General features: G+C 37.1%; 1 protein-coding gene across 3 annotated transcripts in view; it reads right to left on the bottom strand.

Moving 5' to 3' along the window:
- Positions 1–2,221: 2,221 nt before the first annotated feature.
- The window catches only part of doc2b (double C2-like domains, beta), a 130,523-nt gene continuing 108,563 nt past the window's right edge, over positions 2,222–24,181 (bottom strand). For 2 of the 3 annotated variants that reach the window (XM_079488331.1, XM_079488330.1), the window contains 7 exons: positions 20,268–20,342; positions 18,258–18,367; positions 9,448–9,574; positions 7,512–7,669; positions 5,424–5,505; positions 5,221–5,317; positions 2,234–5,043 (listed from right to left, as the gene is read on the bottom strand). In XM_079488331.1, the coding sequence (XP_079344457.1) occupies positions 4,907–5,043; positions 5,221–5,317; positions 5,424–5,505; positions 7,512–7,669; positions 9,448–9,574; positions 18,258–18,367; positions 20,268–20,342 (786 nt within the window). In that variant the 3' untranslated portion in view covers positions 2,234–4,906. Of the gene's footprint in view, positions 5,044–5,220; positions 5,318–5,423; positions 5,506–7,511; positions 7,670–9,447; positions 9,575–18,257; positions 18,368–20,267; positions 20,343–24,181 lie in introns of all 3 variants that reach the window. The other variant, XM_079488332.1, reaches the window with a different exon arrangement.

The raw sequence follows: 24,181 nt of genomic DNA, 5'->3' as shown, positions 1-24,181 counted from the left end.
GAGCGGAAGAAGAACAGCCGTCTTTATACCACAGACTCTACGACATTTTACGACATTTACAACCTCCCCGGACAATGCCTGTTTAAAATAATCACATTAAAATCTATATTTGATCATATAGTACATTGTAGGCTACGTCAAACAACACAGATACACGGCACAGACCTGTCATGTAATAACCATAAGTCACACTCATTCAAATGTTTTCATGTTCGCGTTAAATTTCATGAGCCTGTTGATAATTCTTGTCAAAAGTATGGTAGAAAATATGTAAAAGACAACAATGAGAAAATGATTTATTTACAGCGTACTGTTTATTTAATTTGATTAACTTATTATTATTATTACACCGAACATACACTGCAGAATAAATAAATAAATACCAAACCTAATATATTAACGTTACATCGATGTAAACGTTATATGGTATTACGTGCTCAAAAGTAAGATATTAACGGACTGGAGTTCAAATTGAAATTGCGCGCCTTTTCTCCTCAGACGATTCCGTATCGCAGTAACGTTAGCGGTTAAACAGCTTCATTCACTGACCCGCTGCTCTTCTAAATTACTGTCGGGAGAAACATATTATGGGGGAAGTTTGGTCGAGAGACAAAATGTCCGAAAATCGTGTTAAGTTTTTATCTGCTTTAGCATCTTCTATTCGCCTCAGTTGGCTTGGCATGAATAACACAAAAATGGTGAGCCTTACAAGTTACGGTTCCAAAATTAGATAACTCGATTTTCATGTTTTTTATTGTGGAAGTTAGCTGTATTTGTGTTATTGTGGCTTAAATCATGATTTATATCAATTGGAATGCACAGCAAAAAAACATGATTCTTGAAAACTTCAGAGTTCTCATATTTGTTATTAGGCCTACAGCCAAAAAACGTCATTAGTTGATCGTTTTAAATAATGACTTATTTTTCTCTTGTCAAACAACAAAAAATCTCTTTAATACAAAAAGTGCTTTACTACAAAATCTTTTTTTTGACTACAAGGAGACGAAAGCTTACCAGCGTTCTATGTTCCCTTATATGGTTAATATCTCAGCTGCAAAAGATGATTTTCTTGCGATGGAGGATCATCTAGAAGAGGTTCTTAAACCGACACCTCCATGACTATAAGTTGTAAATACGGCCTCGGTCTGTAATGTGATGATGTAACTGTATTGGGACTTTCTTTTAGGGTGCTGATCTCTTCGGGGTAGATGTTAAAGGTCGGACAGGTCTTCACGTGGCAGCAGTACATGGCAATGAAGAAACCGTTTGCTTCTTGCTCAATCAGGGAGCAGATGTAAATGCCATCGACTACAATGGAGTAACTGCACTGCAAGATGCCACAAGCTCAGAGTTGTCAATCCTTATTATTCTTTTTTAATGGCACATTTAATTTGGGAACACGTGTATTTGAGACACTAGTGTTTTATTTCATACTCATGTGAGAATCTTACAGGAGTCTGGAGGCGGTGGAGATGTTAATATCTGCAGGTGCACGTTTGGAAATACACTCGGAGGACCTCGGAGCCGAGATGTGCTGGTGTGCAAGTTTGTTTTACCCAAGCACGATCTGGCACGTGTTACTGCATGGCACCTAATGCTTTCAATTCATCTGCAGTCTTGCACTTCTTGGAGACACAGAACAAATGGCGGTATGGATGAAAGCTGGAGTCTGTTTTAATACTTCTGACGCTCTAGGTCGAACTCCATTACATTTGGTAAGATTTAAAAAAAAAGTTAAGTAATGTTGAACTGAACACCAGAGCAAGCTCAACTTTCTTCGAGGATATAAGTCGATGAATATCCTTTTTGTCTTGCTTTCTTTACAGGCAGTATGCACCAATCAGATGGAAATGGTTAAGTTTTGCATTCGTAATGGATCAGACCCTGAGGTACGGAGTATATAAAACGTATCACCATCTTTACCATTTTTATGATTTAAATTTCCTGTTAAATTACAGCAAAGAGACAAAATGAACAACAGACCTGCAGATGATGCCCAGCGACTTGGGTTTCATCACTTGGTAGAGCTGTTGGCAAAGAAGTGAGAGTCCGGAACAGTGAAGAACCGTTTGCACAGTTATTTGTGTTAAATTTAACGTGTCATATTATAATTATAATATTTATAACATTTAAGATTTTATAGTATTTGTGTAGTGTTAAAAAAGGGAACCAAAATGGTAATTAAACAATTAAACTAACAGTAATGATATTAAGACAAAATAGGCCTTTTTTTGCCTTTATTTCTTATGCGTTTCCAGTTTTTAACATGTAAATGCAAATATCATTCGCCATAGTAAAAAACACACATAACACTCAAACATTTTAAAAATAGGACCAAAAATTCAAGCAAACAACAGATTCTGGTGTCTTGATGCATAAAGAAGTAGTTCACCTTCACAATGAAAATCCTGTCATCATTTAATCGCCCTCTTGTCATTTCAAACCTGCAGAACAAAAAAAAGCCCCCCATTCAATTGCATTGGTTGCAATAGAAGTGAATGGGGGCTGTGCTGTTCTGTTACAAACATTTTTCAAAATATCTTCTTTTGTGTTCTGAAGACGAAAGAATGTCATATAGGTTTGAAATGACAAGAGGTGTAAATGCATGTAAGAATATTCATTTTGAAGGTAACCCACTCCTTTAACACTTTTATTGTACTCGACACAACCCAAAAGTACAAATGCGTATTTGATATAGCATTAGTTTCTTGCACTTCACAATAGCTGTCAACAACACAAATGTGAAAGTGTCCTGAAAGTTAAAGATCTCTTTAATATAGTTGGAAAGAATAACCATACATTTATAAAGAGGAAGAACAACCAGTCTTGGCTGGCGGGGTCAAGAAACCGAACTGAAGTGAGTTTCTTTTTGAGTTTACCAGATGCCAGAATCCGAAGTTATATGACCATCGTCCATCTCAGCCTTGCACCCATCATCAACAGCACTATCACACATTCATAACGATACCCATAATGTTTCTTTATTCCAGAGGCATATTCCAAGAGAACACAACTTTCTAACAGTGTAACACAGACAAGAATATAACTATGCCATATTGTTTCCATATTAAAAGCTAATACCAATCTAGGAATCTTTGCAAAGTGAGTGGTGCAAAAACACTGTTACAAAAGAAAAGGCACGATAATTCTGCCATTCGGTGCAAGATTAAGGTGAACCGGGAGGCGAAATAAATCGACTTCATCAGAGAACCACTATAATACGCAAACAATTGCCTGAGGGTTGAAAATGATCAAAACAAGACAAGATTTATTCTTCGTAACATGCATTCATACGTCCAGTCTATAGAGCAACCTGACGGGCAATGCGATAGGATTCAAAAGTACAAAAACTGTCCGAGAAGGAAGGCTGACATTCTTATAGCATCCAAGAGCGGGAACTCTTACAGATGAGAACAACAGTATCAAACATGAAGCTTTGTTAATTTAATGACAGCCCAAGAACATTGCATGCATTTTTATGCCATCGAGTTTACAAAAGCAAATATTACAAAAGTATCACAGGAGTGGCTTTTACAATGAATGTTACGCTTTCTCAGTCGATGAACATCATACAGGTGGTCTGCTTTGAGGGTATTAATAAACGGTCAGCGGGTTAAGTTTTATCTTGACCGTAAATAGCCACTCCACCGGAAGTTTGGAAAAAATAACTTAATAAAATGATTTAACATACAGTAATACATCCAATATACCCATCAACAGCATGCTGAATATGCAACAATACAGAAAGGTTCAAATAATAAATTGGTTATATAAATGCAGATCCACTAAATAACACAACGAATACACAAAATTAAAACAAACATGACAAATGACTTTACCATTGTCTTTAAAAAAATATATTTAGTCCAAAGTATACAACTCTTTAAAACGCTAAAGGGAAGAATACAATAAACATGCTTTTAAACAATCAATCTGAAAACAATAGTAACTTGTGTTTCAGCCTGTTTTTTCATTTTCAAGATGGAGAATACAGAAAGAGATATCTATGGATTGGGCTGGGACAAATTTCAAATAAAAAATAAGTATGTAGGCCAATCAGGTGGTGTACAAGTCTCTTGTTCATTATCTAGACTCGAGTTGTTCCTTTTGGGCAATAGTGTGTCTAGTGTGTAAACAAGTTTAGATTTTTCTTTCAGAAAAATGGCTGTTTAAGCTCCTGTGTGCTTTATTATCAGCTGTTAATTTGTTGTGAGATAAAATTGAAACTAAAAATGAGGTGTAATAACTATGGGTCATCATTGTATATGATAAATTTATTACATTCATTAAGACTGGGAGATCATTCAAGTTATTAAAAAAATCTATTGTAAAAAAGGGGAGTTACGATTTCTTTTAAGCCAAAAAAGACTACACATCATTTCTTACAATCATCTGTCTGTAAAATATAATCTTGTGGTTTCTGCTTTTAAGACAACATCAGAAACGGACCGTATTCATGATGTAAACAATACTTTTTTTTCAGAAGAGCTCATTTCAGCCTCGTCGTATATTAGAGCCTCTGACGGCAAACTTCTGTAAACAGCATCCTCGAATACGCATGAAACCTCAGATATAACTAAGAGAACGGCGAATGAGAGAAGTATGTTTAAATATTTAAACAGCACATCTGATCTCCTGTTGGCTGCAGGGACGTCATGTCTCCGTTTTCACTGAGGCTGTACAAACAAAGGCTGATTAAAGATTGTTATATAAGCCCAAAAGCCACTTCAAACCACACGATCGAACGGCAAGATCAACGCAGGTGTGTTAGTTAGAAACAGATATTGGCACCCATCTCTAAATCAATGGACTGCTGGAGTGTTGATCTATCCATCAAAGGCTGGGCTTACATTGACGTTGTGTAGGTGAGGGGCGGGGCACTGGTGTGACCACTGAAGGTAGAATTTCAGTCATTGAACCCTGAACCAGGGAGCTCATTGGTTAACGTGTGCCAGCGCTCGATTTTCTTGTCCTTGTTTTTGAGACAGTCAAACCAGTGTTTAAGCCTCTCGCCATTGGCATTTATACCTAATGAGACTCCACCTGGGAAAAGGGAGAGAGAGAGAAACAACAAACATCTTTACAACATTTGAAATCATTGAAGAATCATTGAAATAAACTCGATTTAACCATTTAAACAAACACAGATCTCAATAACAATGATAAAGTAATTTTTTTAATATATAAAGATGAAGCTTTTAGTTGTTAAAGGGATCCTACCAATGAAATCATTGGATTTGCCAATGTCATAGTCCCAAACAGTCACCTCCAGGGTCTTCTTGCTGAGGTCAGCATACTTGATATCATAGAAAAACTCCTGATATATTAAAACAGAATAAAATGAGATACTTTTGGACAAACTCAAGCGTGTGCAACCACTGCATTGCAACTACACATGAAAAGAAAATGTGTAGGTGACTTACTTCATTGAATTCAGGGTTAAGGGTCTTCTTCTTGACCGTTGTCTTGTGCTTTGATTTTTTGTTCTCGTCTGGCTTGAGATACCTGTAAAACAAGTGACAAGTGTAATGCATTTGGTAGTTACGTGTTTTTACCACATTGTAAATCAGATTTTTAGACCCATAGATAATTCATACTTAATTATTGATTTATCAAATAAAACTGGCCACATGTTAAAAATCACCAACTTGTTGTGTGTAATTCATATGTCCAGCAGAGGGCAATGCAACACTTGTAAATGGAACTACATTTGGAGTCCTTTCAGATGTATAGCACCATAAAACCATTTAAGAACAAATTACTCTGGGTGTAATAAAGCTTCATAAATAAAGCCGAAATGAACCCAAACTTAACACGACTGCTGCCGTAGAGGTCATTAAAACTGGTGGTGCTTCGTCGTGCCCGTGTTCCTGCAGCACTTTCTAATGAGGGTGCCTTGTTCTCATTCTCTTACAGAGACCACCAGACAAGCAGACAAAACTCACAGCCTGCTTCAGGCAATGAGGTCAAACCTCCCACAGCCTATTAAGCACAACCTGTTGCTTATTTAAAAAGTCCATATTAATTCACTCACGCAGAATGAGAATCCACTTTTATCTTTTGGATATGAGCGGAATGGACAGAATATTAGAGGTCATCACTGATATTAATAGCTGGGTGTCGTCATTAAAAGGTCAGTGGCTTGTTTGAGATATTACAAAATGACAAATCTTCAAATGAAAGATTGAGCAACCCTATTATCCAGCTTCTTTCATAACTAAATGAATCACAATGTAGGTATGCAGATAAATAAATACTCGCTACTATGTTTTTTATATTGATATCAGTCCAAATGCTGCATCTATAGACAACACAAAAAGACAATTACTTGAAAGCGGTGACTCGAAAACAGCAGACGGATACAAAACACTGGCAAGATTTCTTCTGTTTGTTGTCACTGACAGTAATGATGAATGAATGATTTACTCAAAATCTATCACAGAGACAGAACCAGACAGGTAAAATTGACCAATATCTGTGCATGCAGAAAACAAGTTAAAAACACTGATCTGTTCTCTGAGGCATTGTGCTCCTACAAATAAACACAAGCTATGAATTCCTATCTTTGATATTGAGAAATGTGTATTGTGCATGAGAAGTGTTATATGTCTGTTGGTTTCAGGGCTTAACGTATTGCGATGAATTATTTGGACGCTTGCATGTTGCAGAATGAATGGGTGCGGTTGGGGATTCGTCTTAAACATAAACGTGCACTTACAGTAGTAATAGATTTAGCTTTTTCGTAAATGGACTTCCAGCATATTTATTACAAGAAATTTCATTACAAGAAAGAGACACTTTTTTTAACTCCTCACCTGGTTGCCTCCACACACGCTTGACACCATCTGAACCAAATTAATTCATCTTGGTCTCATCAAACCACAGGACATGGTTTCCTGTAAATCCATGTCCTTAGTCTGCTTGTCTTCAGCAAACAGTTTTTGGGCTTTCTTGTGCATCATCTTTAGAACAGACTCCCTTCTGGGACGACAGCCATGCAGACCAATTTGATGCTATGTGCGATGGACACGCTGACCCCACCCCTTCAGCAATGCTGGCAGCACTCCTATGGATATGACTCTGAGCACGTGCACTCAACTTCATTGGTCAACCATGCTGCAGCTCAGTTTCAGGGTCTTGGCAATCTTCTTATAGCCTAGGCCATCTTTATGTAGAGCAACAATTATTTTTTTCAGATCCCCAGAGAGTTCTTTGCCATGAGGTGCCATGTTGAACTTGCAGTGACCAGTATGAGAGAAAGAGAGAGCCAAATGTGCACCAAAATGAACACACCTGCTCACACCTGAGACCTTGTAACACTAACGTATCACATGACACCGGGGAGGGAAAATGGCTAATTGGGCCCAAATTGGCTGTACACACTTTTGTTGCCGACGGTTTAGACATTAATGACTGTGTTCTGTGAACATTAATGACTGTGTTCTGTGAACATTTGGTGTTGTAAAGGAAAAACCAAAAAAGAACAGAAATAGAGAAATGAGATGACTTACGTTTTAACATAAGGGTCAGAGAAACCATTGGCATCCATGGCAGCGAGATGGGCACAGCGGATGATGCCCACTACCAAGCCCGACTTCTGAGAGCTGTACTTCAGAGAGATCATGATGCGCCCTCGCTCCTCCAGAGACTTGTCGTCTGTCTTGTCAATCTGTGCACAAACAGGAAACACTGCTGTCAATTCAGCTTCTAAGAAATATAAAGAAAAAGATGGATGTAGATGAAAAATATCTGACAGTTTTAAAGTTCCATTTGACATCCCATAACGTGAAATCTTTAATTTACCCTAACGTATATCATTTCTGTGGAACACAAAAAAAGATATTTTGAGAAATGTCTCTGGTCTTGTGTGCACGGAATGGAAATCTATTAGGGGCCAAAGTTGTGTGGTTACCAACGTTTTTGTGTTGTGCAGAAGAAAGAAAGTCAGGTTTGAAATGACATGAGGATGAGTAAATAATGAAAGAATTTAACGCTTATTCTACCAATATTCCTTTTTAATGATTAATTGAAATCACTTCTAGGAAGGATGATGTCTGCGTTTTAAAAATATTTCTAAAAGTATTTTTGCTAAATTTTGTTTCTCAATTTAATTCAATGACTCATGTTGTCATCTGAACTGCATTATTATAAATGATTGCATCATAAATGGGTAGAAAGTCTAATAAAAAGCAAGACGTGCAAGTCTCAGTAGATCATTTATTCATTTACCAAACTTAGTTTCATGCACCTTTTTATATCCTCTCCGATATTTTGCTTTTGTCTCGACATTGTTTATGGCAGAGCTGAGATCTTCCCAACTGTTGAGCGTGAAGCTTAAATCTCTCTCTCTCTCTCTCTCTCTCTTCGAACTTTGCGGACCCACCAAAGCCGTCAAGCATGAAGTTAATTAGCTGTGGAGGAGGCGTCTCTGCTCGTCCTCCACACGCTGCTGTCTCATTTCCGTCCCCACTGGAGATCACACAAGTGTGCGCGAACACATACTGCAATACGCTCGCTTCACACAACAAACCTTTTTCCCGTTTACGAGTCGCACACGGGTCTCCGAGCAGATCCCAAGTTAGCCTTTGTGTGTAACCTCTGCCACCTTTACCTGAATGCCAAAATCAGCGCTAAACTTTAGTCTCTACCATCTCACAGCTGACAGATAGTCAATTCCCAACAGCAGACATTCGAAAAATGTTTCTAAGCAAAACATATCCGGATAAAAGTTCACATATCGGCACCTGATACCTGCTCATCCTGCCAGACTACCCAGCACTTCGACACTTTAACCTTCTCCTAATATTCACCTGCACCACCATCAAATGCCTCAGACGGGGCCACAATGGCATGTATTGAAAAGCTTTCCTCATCATTTCTTTTCCTGCTACAATAGAAACCATTGGATTGTGCTGATCCCAGCAGAGCTTTGTGCCAAGCGTATCCGAAAGACTCTGAACTGGGTTTAGCTTTTCATGGCTGTACTATAAAGGTAAAATCGAGACACAGACGTTTTCCTAAAGCCATACTAAGAAATATGTGCCTTATGGGACCGCATCAAGCGTTCACATGGTCATGTTTTGATAGCAAAAAACAATACAATCCCCATCCTGCACAGCTTTCTCGAGGATCTGAATTATTGTGCTTTTTAGTTCACTATAAAACTAGACAGCGTTTCTGCTTGTATCGAGCAGTGAGTAGCCTGCGGCGTCACCCTATTGTTGTCTTTTGTCTGCCATGTTTGTCTCAGACGGCTGATGGACGTGAGGATGTTTCTCCAATCATAATTGAATTGTAATTAGCATGCTAATTCTAATGAGAGGTATTTGCAGTTTGATATCTGAATATCATTCAGTCTTCCGTTCATTTTTCCTTCACTCACACACACTGAGGCTTAGAAGATCTGAACCGCCAGACAATAAACCGTAAAAAAACTGCGGAACTCACAGGAAGCTGCTTTTCCAAACAGTTGCTGAAGTTCTTGGTCTGGTTGGGCTTGAGTTTCTTCAGGGGGATTCGGGTTTCTCCGATGAATTCATTGTGGCGGAATTTATCTTCGTCGCACACTGAAATCCTGAAACACAACAAATGATCGACAATAGAGTCAGCGATCAGATGTTTCCCCAACACCTGTTTATTATATCACATTTTTGATGAGAAACACTTTCGATATACAGCATGAGCTGAATCATATATTTGGTACGCAGAGACCACGCAGAAGCTCCGTGTTATCTTTTAACTGAAGATGTTCATTTGCATTGAGCTTGCTGACTGTGAAATGAGTTTTTTGCGGTCTTAACAAGAACCGCTTCATACTTGGGCACAGGAACAAAAGAACTGCTGCCGTTGGTTTCGTACAGGTCGAGAACTACATTCGGCAAGATTCACATGAGCAACTCGACCAGAAATAAGAACTTTCTACATATGAACAAATGGCCAGAATAACAACAACTCATTGTATTTAATATTGTTATCATGTGGTTATCATCACTAGAAAGACGAATTCTGAATTTAGGTGCTGTCGGACATTTTCGGGAGGATCTATTGACAGAAATGCAATAAAATGTACATAACTATCTTCAGAGGTATATAAAGACCTTACACAATGAATGAATTATCTTTGAATGATCTATTTTTTATCTACATACACTGCGGGTCCCCTTGCATTACATTCATGTGTATGTTCACATCTTCATGTCACAATGAATTCACGGCCGAAAGCATTGATCAATAAAAGTATGTGTGTTGCGGATTGTTCTTCTCACAGTTCCTGGAGCTGTGTGTTTGTTTCTGGTTTGTTTTGACTATGGCTGATTACTGTGCTGTGTATGTAATGACGATAAAATTGTCTTCTTGCATGAATGCGCCGATGCAAACGGAAATGTTTGGTAAACCTTCAATCAGCGATTTCGTTTTTATACAATGTTGCGATTCTCACATGTAATCACAGTTTATTGTGTTCGACTGCAGGAGCCGGAGATGCTCGTGTGTGCTGTCAAATCTGCAGACGAGTCAAGTGGGTAGAAAATTCCACATCTGTCTATGATTTAAAGCAGTGGTTTTCACTAAAACAGCCAAACAAATCTTAAATAAATATGTTAATGTTAGTGAGTACTCGCACTGTACAAGTCACAGAGTATTCATTTTGTTAATGAATAGTTCACTGATGAAAACGAGACGATAACTATATAAAAGCACATTTAGACAAAACCTGTATTGAAAGTCTACACTTTTGTCAAATATAAAAAAAGACAATTTATATTTTAATAATTTATAACTTATAAGAATAAGAATATATGCCAAACAAAAAATAATATTAAAAGACTGACTATTAAAGGTAGCAAAGACTGTTTAAAGGAACAGTTCACCCAAATATTCATCATTTGCTCATCTTTAAGTTGTTCCAAACCTGTAAACATTTCTTTGTTTGGTTAAATATTTGGAAGAATGTTAGCCACTAAGATTTCTGGGGGCACCATTGACCACCGTAGTAGAAAGAATTATTGTTCATTGTTTTTGGTCTGTTGAGCACAAAATAAAATAAGTATTTTCCAAGTATTTTGGAAAACAAACCGTTCTGGGGCACATTTTAAGGGTAGTCAACGGTGCCCCCGAAATCTCGGTTTGCTAACATTCTTACAAGTATCTCTCTTTGTGTTCATCAAAACAAAGAAATGTATACAGGTTTGGAACAACTGGAAGGTTGAGAATCTTCATTTTTGGGTGAACTGTCCCTTCAAAATACTTTTAAAAAACTGATGTTTTCTTTTAAGTCAACAACTTAACTTTTTTATTATAAAATCTCTTCTCTGGGATGGGCAGTGGGTCTCATTCACTATGCGTGCGGACAAACGTTTTCACGATGATTCACTAAAACTTTCGTACTAACATTTATTCTAGATATAAGAAAAAAAGATGTACGCATATATATATAAATATATATATAAAATTATGCTTAGATGTATATTTAATTTTAAAATGTGTATGACATTTCACGCTATCAATAAACGCGTTCAAGTGCCGGCTGTGAGGGATCATATCATTGGTTCAATGCATTCAATGAATACGCCCTTTAGTCTGAACGACTTTATTAATGGTCCAATATCTTCGGTGTTGCAACAGCGCATATAAAAATGATCTTTTGTGAAAGAGAAAGGTCAAATTTGGATCGAATTTTAGGCTAAACAAAGACTCTGTGTTAAATACATGACAGCAGTCAAATCATTGCCTGTTCTGCAGATGACTCAAATATGACTAAAACCACAGTGCTCTTTAGTCAAAAGACTTTGACAGCAAATTTTGATTTAGTTTTAGTCAGTGTATACGCATCTAAAAGAATGTTTTGGTTATTTCTCACATTCCTGCATCAAATAATAAATATATGAATCCCTACTTCTTTCTCTTTGCTGTTGTACTGTTCGTTTTCATGCGAAGTCGCGTAATGTGTAAAACAAAAGGTGCCAACAGTCTGCAAATGTTCTAGAAAACCTGTTTGCAAATTGAACTTTTGCATTCTTTACAAACGGCTAATCGTAATGAAAAGGCTTTCAAACGTGAGGGCTTGAGAGGAGAGGCACTTGCGTGGATAATTTGACTCTGAATAGAGCTGTCACTGTCAGCACTGACGTTGGCAATGGAGGTATGCCTTTCCAGATAAAGAATCACATGGTTTTCATAGCCACGGGAGGAGTTCTGCACAGCTCGCCATTAAAACAACACTTTGAATGATGAGCATGATAAAGCCTGGGAGCTGCGTGCGTTGTGATTTTGTCATCGGCATACAGTCCTGATCTGTTTTTTCTTTATTTTAGTGGCATTAGAACCACATTTTCAATACCTCTATTACAAAACGATTGTGATGAATCTTAATCTTCATTGTACAAATATCCATTTAATCCTTTAATGCACACAAGGTTAAAAATCGGATTAAAATGAATCGGCTTACACACTGCATTAAGCTACACATTGTTGTATAAATTGACATCATCTGCCAAAACCTATAAATATGTGTATTAAGTGTTCATTTGACAATTGTGTATTTTAATTATATCATATAAAATAATGATGATTGATTCACTTAATATTTTATTTTTCATTACATGTCATCCCGTCTATCTACTGGGCTCTGGAATGTCCTGTGATTCTGTTTCTTTATTTCTTTATTAGTACCTAAACTCAACAACACAATTCAACCGGAGGAAAATGTGAACTCATCACCCAGCACTGAATGTTGGACCCTGACAATCTTTGTGTTGTTTTTTAAAGGAAGAACGTTGTTTCTTATGCTCAGCTTTTTACTGAGTGATTCAAATAAGAGGAAGCCAATGTAAAAGACAGCTCTCTTAGTTCAGGGATGTAGTGGCAGACTGTCTGAGATGTAACGCACGTTTTATTTTTTTTATTTTAGGAAATTTAGGGCACTGAAATGTAAGTGCCTGCAAGCTGTCTGAGGAAATAATGAAAATGTAGTTTTTATAAACGCTAGAGGTGAGACAGCGAATGTGCCGGCGTTTTGAGTTTCGTTTAGTGAAGGACGAGAGCAGTCCCTGAAGGAGGCCTATGAGGGAGACTTTTGGTAACCATGGAAACTGGCTGAGACAGCCCTAAAGAAAAGCAACGGTGAATCATCAGGTGGGTCCTCCCTCATCCACACGTCTGCGCACACATGCACACACACTTTTCCTCTTTCAATTCTCCTTTTTAAATGGACCCCAAAACAGCACGCATTCACGTTTGTTTTCACACTTGCAAAAATGAAACTCAAGTGAATCTGGAACCCTTACCTCAAACATCACCTAAACCTCTTTACAGCTTCACCTCCCTATAGCCTTGTGGAATCAGTCCTGCACTAGCGCACAGCTTAAGCACAAGAAGCGTGACCTTTGAAGCGAAGACTCTCAGCCTCATTAATTCACACTGAGTCCAGACAAATCTGGGAGCTTCCAAACCCAAGGCTGCCATCTCGAAGGGGAAAGACTGCAATTGACATATTAACTTCCTCCTCTGCCTCCTCCGGCCCTGTCTAGACGACACCAGCCCTAAAGCTTTGTGCAGCACTTTCCAGGGGATGATGAAATATTTGGGGTTTGCTAAGGCATGAATTGACCACAGGTTGTTTTCTGCGGTCTGGTCCCTAGCTAGACGTTCTTTCGTGTATGACATTTCACGCTATCAATAAGCTCATCTAAAATACAATACAGTGTAAAACAAGCATATCTGATCTTAGTAGTATGAATAAGGGCTTTCACAATATCAGCTTTGTTTTTATAAATTTCAAATGACCTATAATAATATCAAAGGTATCATGATAACAATATATTGAGATCAAATAAAAATCCATAAAAATGTAACAAAAATTGTAACCTATATACCTATATGAGAATTTAAATATTTCATGTTTTAATTAAATAAAAACATGAAAAAAATAAATATTATTTTATATAAAATATTTTTTAACTGCTTTAAATTTAATGAAATAATAAGAAAATATAAATTATTCATATTAAAATATTTCAATATTATTAAATTACAAAAATGAAATATATATATTGTATGGTATTGATTTTTTTCTTCATGTTTTTATTTCATCAAATTAATTAAATCAAATCATTGTGGCAAAACAGTTACAATAAATGTGATGTAGTAAAAGGTCCAGAAATACTTGTATTATGTTTTACTTACACCACTCACAAACTTACTTTTACTATTTTCTGTTGTATGAGGTGAATGGGCCAATAGTTACTTTACAATAAAAATAATAACACTAAGTACAGAAGCCAGTGTATCTATTTTCTTGTTAACAGGAAAAAAACTGCCAGAAAAGACTAGAGTAGTATGTGTATTAAACAACACAATTGCAGTATCATTGCTCTTCTCTTTCCTCTACTATTATTCACATCATTATAAAGCGTGACAGAAATGAATAAGCCCAAATTAAAGAAACGACTTGATATTAATACTCTAGCTGACCCCCTTATGAGTTATGATGTGATTAGGCTAAATGAAAATGTATGATATCCAATAAAATGGAATTAAGGCAAACACTCATAATTAAATACAAGCACATCTAGTCAGAAGCGCCAAACCCTTGTTAATATTTCTTTTTCTACCTGGGGGACGTAAATCTCTGTATACTTACATATCTGACACAAAAAAGTCTCCAGAAGAATGGCTTTTTACAAAAAATGGCAAACTAATAGCAAACTAAACTATATTGAGTTACAGTTAATCAAGCTCAAATTGAAATCTAATAGGCCTTTAATGCTTGCTCAGCACATATCAATGACAAAGACCAAAAAGTGCTTTTTCAGTAATCGATGAGCTTATTCAATTCTGGTGACATGTAGCCAACCGCAGGGAGGTGAACATGTGTGTGACGCTAAATTAGCCGCACAATGTTTTGTTATTTCTATCTATTGACATTTATCCGACTGACTGTTAAAAATGCAATAAAGATGTTGTTCATTCATGTAAAGCTAAACTTTAACTTTCTATTTACAATCCCATTTCAGATTGCAACTCGAAAGACATAAAGCGATTCTTTTGAGCTTGTAAATGGGTTTCCACTCATGCAACTCGGTTAATCTCCTTTTAATGGATTTGAGGGATATTGTGTGTGTAACGTAGCTGTTACGCAATGATGCACACAAGTGCAGACTAATGTTCTTCTGTGGTGTAATCTTTACCACCACTTTGTCTGCGCTATTATCCTAATGCAGCATTTTAATCCCTGCACAGGGTTTTCTATGTAAACGAAATAATCGAGCCCGCTGAAAAACAACCCATTTTGCAACGGGTCGTGTTTGCGGGGCATTAAATGCGACTCATGTGAGCAAGTGACATCTTAGATAGTGTGAGAGATCACCAGGCAACATTGTATGGCTTACAGGGGTGGCCAAATAGAAAGGTTCGACTTTGCAGTAACTGAAACCTATTTGCAAATATTTGCAAATGTGACTCATGATCTGTCGATTAGCACTGAAGAGATCTAAAAATGAAAAGAAAAATAAGAAAATCTCTTGCTAGTATATGCCAAAGCTTCTCAGTTAAGACAAAGAATCACTGCGCTCTATCGATTCACATAAAATGAGTCCCATTCAGTGAGTCACATTCATTTGGCAGCTACAGACTTCTTTTAAAATGAAGTTTGAACATCAAAGATGCCCAAACGTCTGGCTGTCTTGTATGTGCTGTGCTGCATTATAACACGAAATATTTTTGAAAAGGAGATCAGATCTTCTTGTTGAGAAAGGAAGTGGAGCAATGGTCACATGCGAGACACATTATTGAGGGATGAATGATCTGATCTCAAACATGTTCGTACTTCCAATTCTGATTTTTCATTGAGAGTATTTTTTAAATAACGATTTCATTTATTTATCACAAAAAATATTGTGTATCAGCAATTTAGTAAATTCCACTTATTTATACAACATATATTGTTAATGGTAGCCAGGAAGACAATCACAGACAACTGGATGAAGGTACACGAGCCTGCGGTGGTAGAATGGATACAAAGACTGAAATAGATATATACTGTACATATGAGAAAATAACAGCAGATTTGCAGTTGAAATAACACTTTTCTGCAACAAAAGTTGGCACAAATCGAAACACATCTTAAAAAACCTACGACCATGATAAATTCATGCATCATACAGATAATATTCAGGTTGTGTACTTCTTTGAAGTGTTAAGTTGATCTGTTTCCTTCCAATTTTTTCCTTTACATTCTGTCAAGTGCTACTGTTTAACTTTGGATAAGATTCATTTTTTTATTTTGTATTTGACTGGTACAGTGTTTTGTATATAAAAATATCTATCAATATATTATTCTATCAAATAAAAAGATTACAAATAAAGTTGTTTATAGGTATCTGGTAATCTAAATGCGAGGAAAATTGTGATGTCTGATAAAACTTCATATTTTACAATCATGTTCAATCGTTGCAACTATTCATAAACGAAAAAAAAGGAAAGCCAATTTAATATTAACAATGGCTGAAGGAAAGAAAGAACCATTTCATACAATTTGCGTAAATGGTTCTTTGGACAACCAAAAATGGTCCTTCTATGCCATCACTGTGAATTGTTAAGTGTACTGCTGATGATATTGGCGGTATTGGTTGTTCTACCAAACGTAACAAAACGAAACAAAACAAAAATGTTATCATCTATACCTAACATTTAGTCAATGACATTAACTGATCAATTTAGCCAATAAATTAGGCAAGAGAACCGTTTTCACGAATGTTAAAACCTTCACAAAGCTCACATGTTGGACAAACACGTGCAGGACCTACAGCACACCCAATACAAACACTACGTTGCCATGTTCCAAAATGCAGATACACACTACTACACGACTACACAACGTCAAACATCTTCTATGATCTTTTCAACCAGAATGGCTAAACATCGTTGAACCTTTTAGCTTAGCAGCACAAAGCCGGATGTCAATTTCAACCTCCTTCACCGGTCCTTCAACTGGTGGCTTTTCATTTTCATGAATGCTACAATATCCCACTACGCTCTATTCAGGGTCTGTATGGCAGCGTTCCAAAGAGGACTAAAGCTGTTCTGAAGGCAAATGGTTGTTCTGAATGTAATTACCTACCCCATCATAACCCAAGGTTGCTCAGCCTTGACAACCAATTACTGAACAGCTCGTGTTAACTTCAAGTTTCTCCAAATGTGCAGAGGAATCATGCGATCGAGTGCACTTCATATAAAGACAATCTACAGCATCTCTAGTTTCTTATTATAGTAGGATCACATTCTCATCACCACTCATTCTTGAAAAGCCCTGCGAATGCTTTATTTACTTAAATTGATCCGCTTTGTTTCTCTTGTATTCTGTTTTTCTGTCACCACCAACACATACTACGAACCTCAAGTAAACCAGCAACGGTTCTTTAAAACATTGGGTTATTTCAATCATGGTTGGGTAAATATGCACAAACCAACTGTTGAGTTAAATCAACCTATTCATGGGTTTCACGTGACGTCAGACAGCGTTGCGGCCGCCATTTGTAGGACCATACAGCAACTGTGATAACAGCAAATCTAAAAAAAATGGGTTAATGTATTACAATATCCTCGTACGGTCCCTGCGAGGTCTCTGTGGGAGGAAAAAACATGCCCTGCAAATCCATGGCCACAGTTTTGTTATTCGTTCCCCCGGTTAGTTTCTGAAATCTGTGCCCACAAATAAATTCATAAACCGTGCTCACGCTTTTGATTGCTTACAAATGTAATGACATATTTCAGGAACAGTTTGTTTTGGATGTTTATGTAAAAAAACACCATTCATTTACTTTAAAGAAAGTTCTGAAGCATTTTTTACAGACTTCAAAATAAAACCTGTGATATCAACAATAATATCAAGAAAAGTAATAAATAGGCAAATTAATGATGTTTTTTGAGCTAAAAGGAAATCTTCGTTGTTTAATATTTACAAAACTGAGGGCACGGATTTCGAAACCTATGGACAGGATTTGTTAAACAGAGTGAAAGAATGACAAAATCTGAAGTCCTCATATGCTCTGTGTTGCGGAAACCTCAGGTCCTCAAGATGGCACCCACGGCAAAAACGTCACGTGTCAGAAACTCATGAATATACTATTATTTTCAATAGCAACCCAGCAGCGTTACAATTGTCACATTTCTATGTGTACTAAATGTTTCAATATATCACTTGGTGATGAAAAAATTGGTTTTGAAGGAAGGACTGACACATCCAGTAGTTTCACAGATACCTGAGTGTTTTGCGAACCATATCTTCATCTGTTATTCCGTAGTACGTCAGGGTCTCGCTCCAGACAGGGTTAAGAGTGTTGCGTAAGGTCTTTGTGCGGAGCTTATTGGCCTGGAAAAGAAGATTCAATTTCTATTAGATTAGTGGTTGTGTGAAATGACACACTTTTATCGAATGTCAGACATTCCCAAACAACATGAACCTGCATAAATCATTTGTATATACTGTACATTTCTACTGAAAGTATTTTTCAAAGTTTGAAACCTGCGTTTTGCAAATTTTTGGTTTAGCCACACAATGTAAAAAATAATGTTAAATGGTCATGTTAAAGGTCCAGTGTATGAAACTAAGAGGCATCTAGTTGCAAATGGCAACAAACGGCTCACTCCACCCCTCCCTTTTGAAACACTTCGGTGGCTAACACAGGACAAATTTGTCTTTACGTTTTCGCTTCTTTGCAGAAGGAGATAAGGTATTTACGAAATGCGCTCAGTAGAGCAGTTTGTCCATTTAGGGCTACTGTAGAAACAAGATGGCGTATTCCATGTAAGGGGACCCGCTGTGTATGTAGATAGAACAAAGATCTTTGAACACCCCTGAACATATACTGTAGTTCTGTATATTATATTGCATTTCTGTCAATAGATCCTCCAAAAAATACACATTGGATTTTTCACAAATGTTTTCCATTACTTCAAGTAACATTTTCTTTTTAATTTAACCAATTTCAACTTAATTTGATAAGTTATACGAAATGCAACTAGATTTTTAAGCCAAAGATAACTTGCAAACAAAATGCATGGGTTCAGTCATGACAAAACAGTATCACAACGATTTATTTCTTATATCTTTTTCAAATATTAAAATGATATTATATATACTTTTTATTATGTGTATAATTCTGTTATTATTTTATATTTTAAATTCAACAGCTTTATTTCCAATATATTTTCAATTACTTTAACTTGTCTTAGAGCTGACTAGATTCGAGGGTTAACTGAACCTTATAAATATATATAAATGAAAAAATAAAGAACTTCAAATAAAGAAAGGAATTTTAAAAGGATCTTAAAGCAGTAAAAAAACCCATTAAAACATATTGACAAAGGTCATGTGCTGGCAGCTCAACCAATAGTATAAACAACCATCAAATGGTAAATATCCCCCAAGCTCACGATATAGTATAATGCACCCTTAGTTAGTTGTTTTGCATATTTGTATAAAGATAAGAAAGCAATAAACACAAAAAAGATTAAAGAAGAAAGAAACACGGTTACGTATAGAGCAAAATAGATAAATAGAGAGGTGGATCCAATTCTTTTTCTTTGATATGGCGAGCCATTAATTATACAAATTACTCATTTATGAGATTCTAACAGTCTTTAGTCTTGATATGATTTGGTGTTTCAAGTCATTTAACCCAAGACACATGATGGTGATTAAAGCTGGCACGTTTAACACTCAGATCTGTTTCATCTAGCACATCTGTGAGGTGTTTCCTAATCCTAATGGTATAACTGCGATATCTTTCCTTATTCAATTACCCAGTCACCCTGTGAAGGAGAGTTCACACACACAAGAGGACAATGACTGTTAGCTGCTAAGTGGGTTGTTGGCAAGATGAGCAAGGAGGACCACCGGTCACAAACAGATGAGCTATAATAAGGGCCACGGTTATAATCTGTGGTCTCACAGCGGCTGAGCGATGACATGAAAATATTGGCATTTAGATCTCAAGGTACCACCGGTCCATTTGATTTAAGGATTCGAGACCTGGACATGACAGAAGGAGTTAGTTACAGATTCAAGAGACTGTACCAGTGTCTGTTTCAAGGGTGATTTTGTAAAGGGAAAAACAACTGACAGCTGTAAATGTTCCTGGATCAAGTAGCTCATAAAAGCTAATGGAGAGGACACGTTAGTCTACAGCTTTCAAAGCTATAAATGACCAACTTCAAGTCTTTAACATTGCATAAAGAGAATGTCATTCAAGGTGCAAGCACACACATACCTTGCTGGCTCCTGGCAGCAGGTGCAGCTTAACGTAGGGATCTGACAGCCCATTGTGATCCATTGGTTTGAGTCCCTGCGAGACAGAAGCAGAGAGAAAGGAAAATGTGACATATGAAAAACAAGCATCTTAGACATCCTGTGAAGTCAAAGGCACAAAGCCGCTTGTCAGTCTGATCGATTCCAAAGGGTTTAGATTCCAATTCATGTCAAACTCTTGCATTTCTAACAAGATGTGCTGTTTCACATCCAGCCAAAAAAGCTAATTAGAAACACATAGATTTTCCATTCCATGACAGGAGAAATACTCTTCTGAAGCTTGTGCGTTTTATTAAGAGGCATTTTCTCCTGGACGGAAAGCTCGATCAGTCTGTGTGGACATTTTTGAAATATCAGAATCGAGCAACTGTTAGTAAAAATAATATTGTTGTTGGTGTTCGGGTTTCTGGGACCTGTTTCCAATGTTTACCAAAAAATTATTGGAAAATTTGGCCATTTTAACTAGAATGAGTAATTAATAATGTTGATTAATAAAATACTTTTTAAGAAATATATGGGAATTGCCCAAAAGGACAGCAAGCATCCCTAAACTATTCTTCGTCTGAATGCAGGAGTCTAATAACAGTTGCTCGGGCATCTTATATGCCCACTTACATTTTTAAACTGACAGATGGCACACGGATATTCTGACCTGTAAATATGTTTTTTCATGCCATGAATTCAACTCATTTGTGTCTCTTTTTACAATTTTGGATTGTTTTAAAGCAGCTCTACAGAAAATACACTGTAGGGAGACCTAAGAACAAATAGTATAGACAGAATAAATATAAAATGCATGGTATTACAGTATATCATTGGTCGGATTGCTTAAAAAGGTAGCAGCAACACAATATAAATCATCATCCCTGTCTGCGAAAACCCCCCAAGCCCGATTATGAGCAATAACAACAGAGACGTCCACCTTGGCTAGCATTCAACGTAAAGCTTCATAGACATTAGACTAAATATCAACTCAAATCCTCCTTGTTGTCTCACAATTTGAGATTATATGAGGGAAGTCTTGGCTTTACTCTGATCTTATCGAAAGACCACCTGATACCCAATCATCTCATCCGTCCATCTCACACTCTTACTGATGACTCCGTGTCTGTGTAGTTGTGTTCTGTGATTGGAAATTGACTGTGTGGATCCTGGAAGTAATTATAAGACTGCTTGTCTGATTATATTGACAGTGATCCGAGTTGAGCTCTGAGCACTCGTACAACTATCGAAGGCCTCCGCCTGACATTAACCACCGCACATCAATTGTCATGGAGGGTATTACTGATTTATAAATGAGATATTTGCTGCAACCATCACATTCGTGAGCACCGCTGTGTCTGGGCAACATTAATAGAGGAGTGTGCCTATGAGTTTTATGCATTAAACACAAATTTCTCATGAAGTGTTATTTCCTAGAGTTCCTCGAGCTAAACTTACAGCTGGTGCCAGTCATGCCAAGCTCATGCGTTTGACTGGAAATGTTCAGCACACACCAAGTGAGAGAGATAAAGAGATGGATCATCTGTAGCCAGAATACACGTGTAAAAATATAGCTATCATAAAAACTTAAAGCTGCAATCCGTAGCCTTTGACTCTTTATCGCCATCTCTGTTTGAATCATAACATTGCAGGTTTATCTTTACATGGATTGACATTTTCCACAAAATCATACCCGAGAGATTAATTTATTATAAAATCATTATTATTAGTTTAAAGCACTATTACTTGACCAACAAGTGTTTTTGAATCAAAATTAAATTAAATTAAATTTTAAGATAATTATGTGCATATACAAAACATGTCACTAAACATATTTGTTGCGGTTTCCTGGACAGACAAATCCTAGAAGAAAATAAAAGCTTGAGCTGACCAAACCGAAAATATCTGCACTGCCATATCTTAAAATACATCATTGCTTTTGTGTTGTCTCAATATGCGCACAAGAAATGTTATTAGTGAGGCATGCTTGGTAAAACTACTTACATTTACTGATTAAACTAAGGCCTAGTCCTGATTTGAGATAATCCCTGTCCAGAAAAACCGCACAGTAGTGTTGAAGCGATCAAAAAAGTTTAGCATTTTAGCATTTCTGACTTTTAGAACAAACAGCTGCAATGTCAAATCGAGTAAATCTGTAGTTGCATTTATAAAATAAACATCTAAAGAATTTTCCATCAACAATCCTTTAGGATAAAGGTGATGACATTTTATAAACAAGACACATCTAAACTACCTGTTCACTGTATTGTTGTCTAGATCTAATTGGTTTTCCCATCCAAACATAAAAAAAACTAAATTCCAGCATTAGCATATCATGCTGGGGTGTAAACTGTCCATGCTTCAGTGATGCATTTCATTCCCAGAACTTTCTCTCGGGTGAGATTACTGTAAGGTCCTCCGTTCGGGCCCCGAGACTCTCGAGTGCAGTCATGTGTGAGATGAACAGATCTCAGAGGACCAGAGAAGAGGCCAAACTCTCCATCCCGACACACAAGGGATGTCAGAACCACAACTCCTAATGACTTATTTTCTGCTTCTCTGACTTACAGAGTTTAAACTTGTCAAAAAGGCTTCACACCTCTCTCTGCACGTTTGTGTGTGCGAGTCGAATGGGCACAAAATCATAAATAATCCTCAGTGTTGCGTTTTACACAACAACAGAGTCTGAGAGCTAAAACAAATGAACATAAGGGGGTGTGAGAAAACTCTCTTTACGACAAGTACTTTGCATGAGGACAAGTATGGTAGGCTGGGTGACAAGCGAACGTATTTTACCAAGAATCTTAATAGTTTTGTTGTTTAACAAACCATGTACATGACTAAGAAATCTGTGTTTTAGGTCACAGGGATGTTAGAGGCATAGTTCAGCCAAAAATGAACATTCGGTCATCATTTCTTCATCCAGAAGTTGTTGCGCACCTTTATACATTTCTTTGTTCTGTTGAACACAAAAGAAGATATTTCGAAGAATGTAGGAAATCAAACCGTTCTGGGGCACCATCGACTACCATAGTAGTTGTTCATCCTACTATGGTAGTCAATGGTGCCCTAGAACTGTTTTGTTACAAACATTCTACCAAATATCTTTCTCTGTGTTCAGCACAACAAGAAAATCTATAAAGGTCTTTCTGGTAAACACTGTGCTTAAAAAATGAAAAGAACCATCAAAGTGGTACAAAATTTGTGGTTGAACTTATCCAAATTGGTTTTGGCATACGGAATTAACAATGTTTAAACTATGAGAGAAACGCAGACGTCCAGACGTTCTGATTTTCACAGTAAACATGCGCATCACCCTATATGTTTGTGTGCGTGCGGACTACAGATGTTGATCTCTTTGAAGGTGCTGCTGAATGAGCCTCAGAGGTCCACTCACTGTAGATGTGAACTGACGCAACCTGTCATGAAATTGAGAACAAGCACAAAACGAAACCTTATTTGCACTGTACATGCATCTTTCCCACGTCGTAAATGTAATTCCTATACGTCTAAACACTTCCATTAAACCCACGGGACGGATACATGGCTTTGAAGGTGACACCCGCGTTATCTTTGCATCAAGACAGGCCCTTGTGTTTCAGGGTTGCATAACATACGGGGACTGCGGTCTGTCTGCACCAAGCAGATCAATAAAGAGAAATGGCCGCCCTTGTTGATTTAATAGATTGTGATGCTCTCATACGCTATTGGAAGATGCATTAAATACGGATGAATTGAGGTTTTTGTACCTGCATGCTGTAATGTGCATCCGACAATGAATGTGTGTTCCAAAGCCTGATTTCCGTGAATGGACGGCTGATCGTAATTATAGAGAAGTCTGAGAAAGGGGCAGTGTGACAGGAGATGGGCGGTACCCATCAGGGAGGCCATGTG

Source organism: Barbatula barbatula, assembly GCF_947034865.1.
Source record: "Barbatula barbatula genome assembly, chromosome: 2".
In the NCBI taxonomy this organism is placed as follows: Eukaryota; Metazoa; Chordata; class Actinopteri; order Cypriniformes; family Nemacheilidae; genus Barbatula; species Barbatula barbatula.
This window is presented reverse-complemented; position numbering and strand designations above follow the sequence as displayed.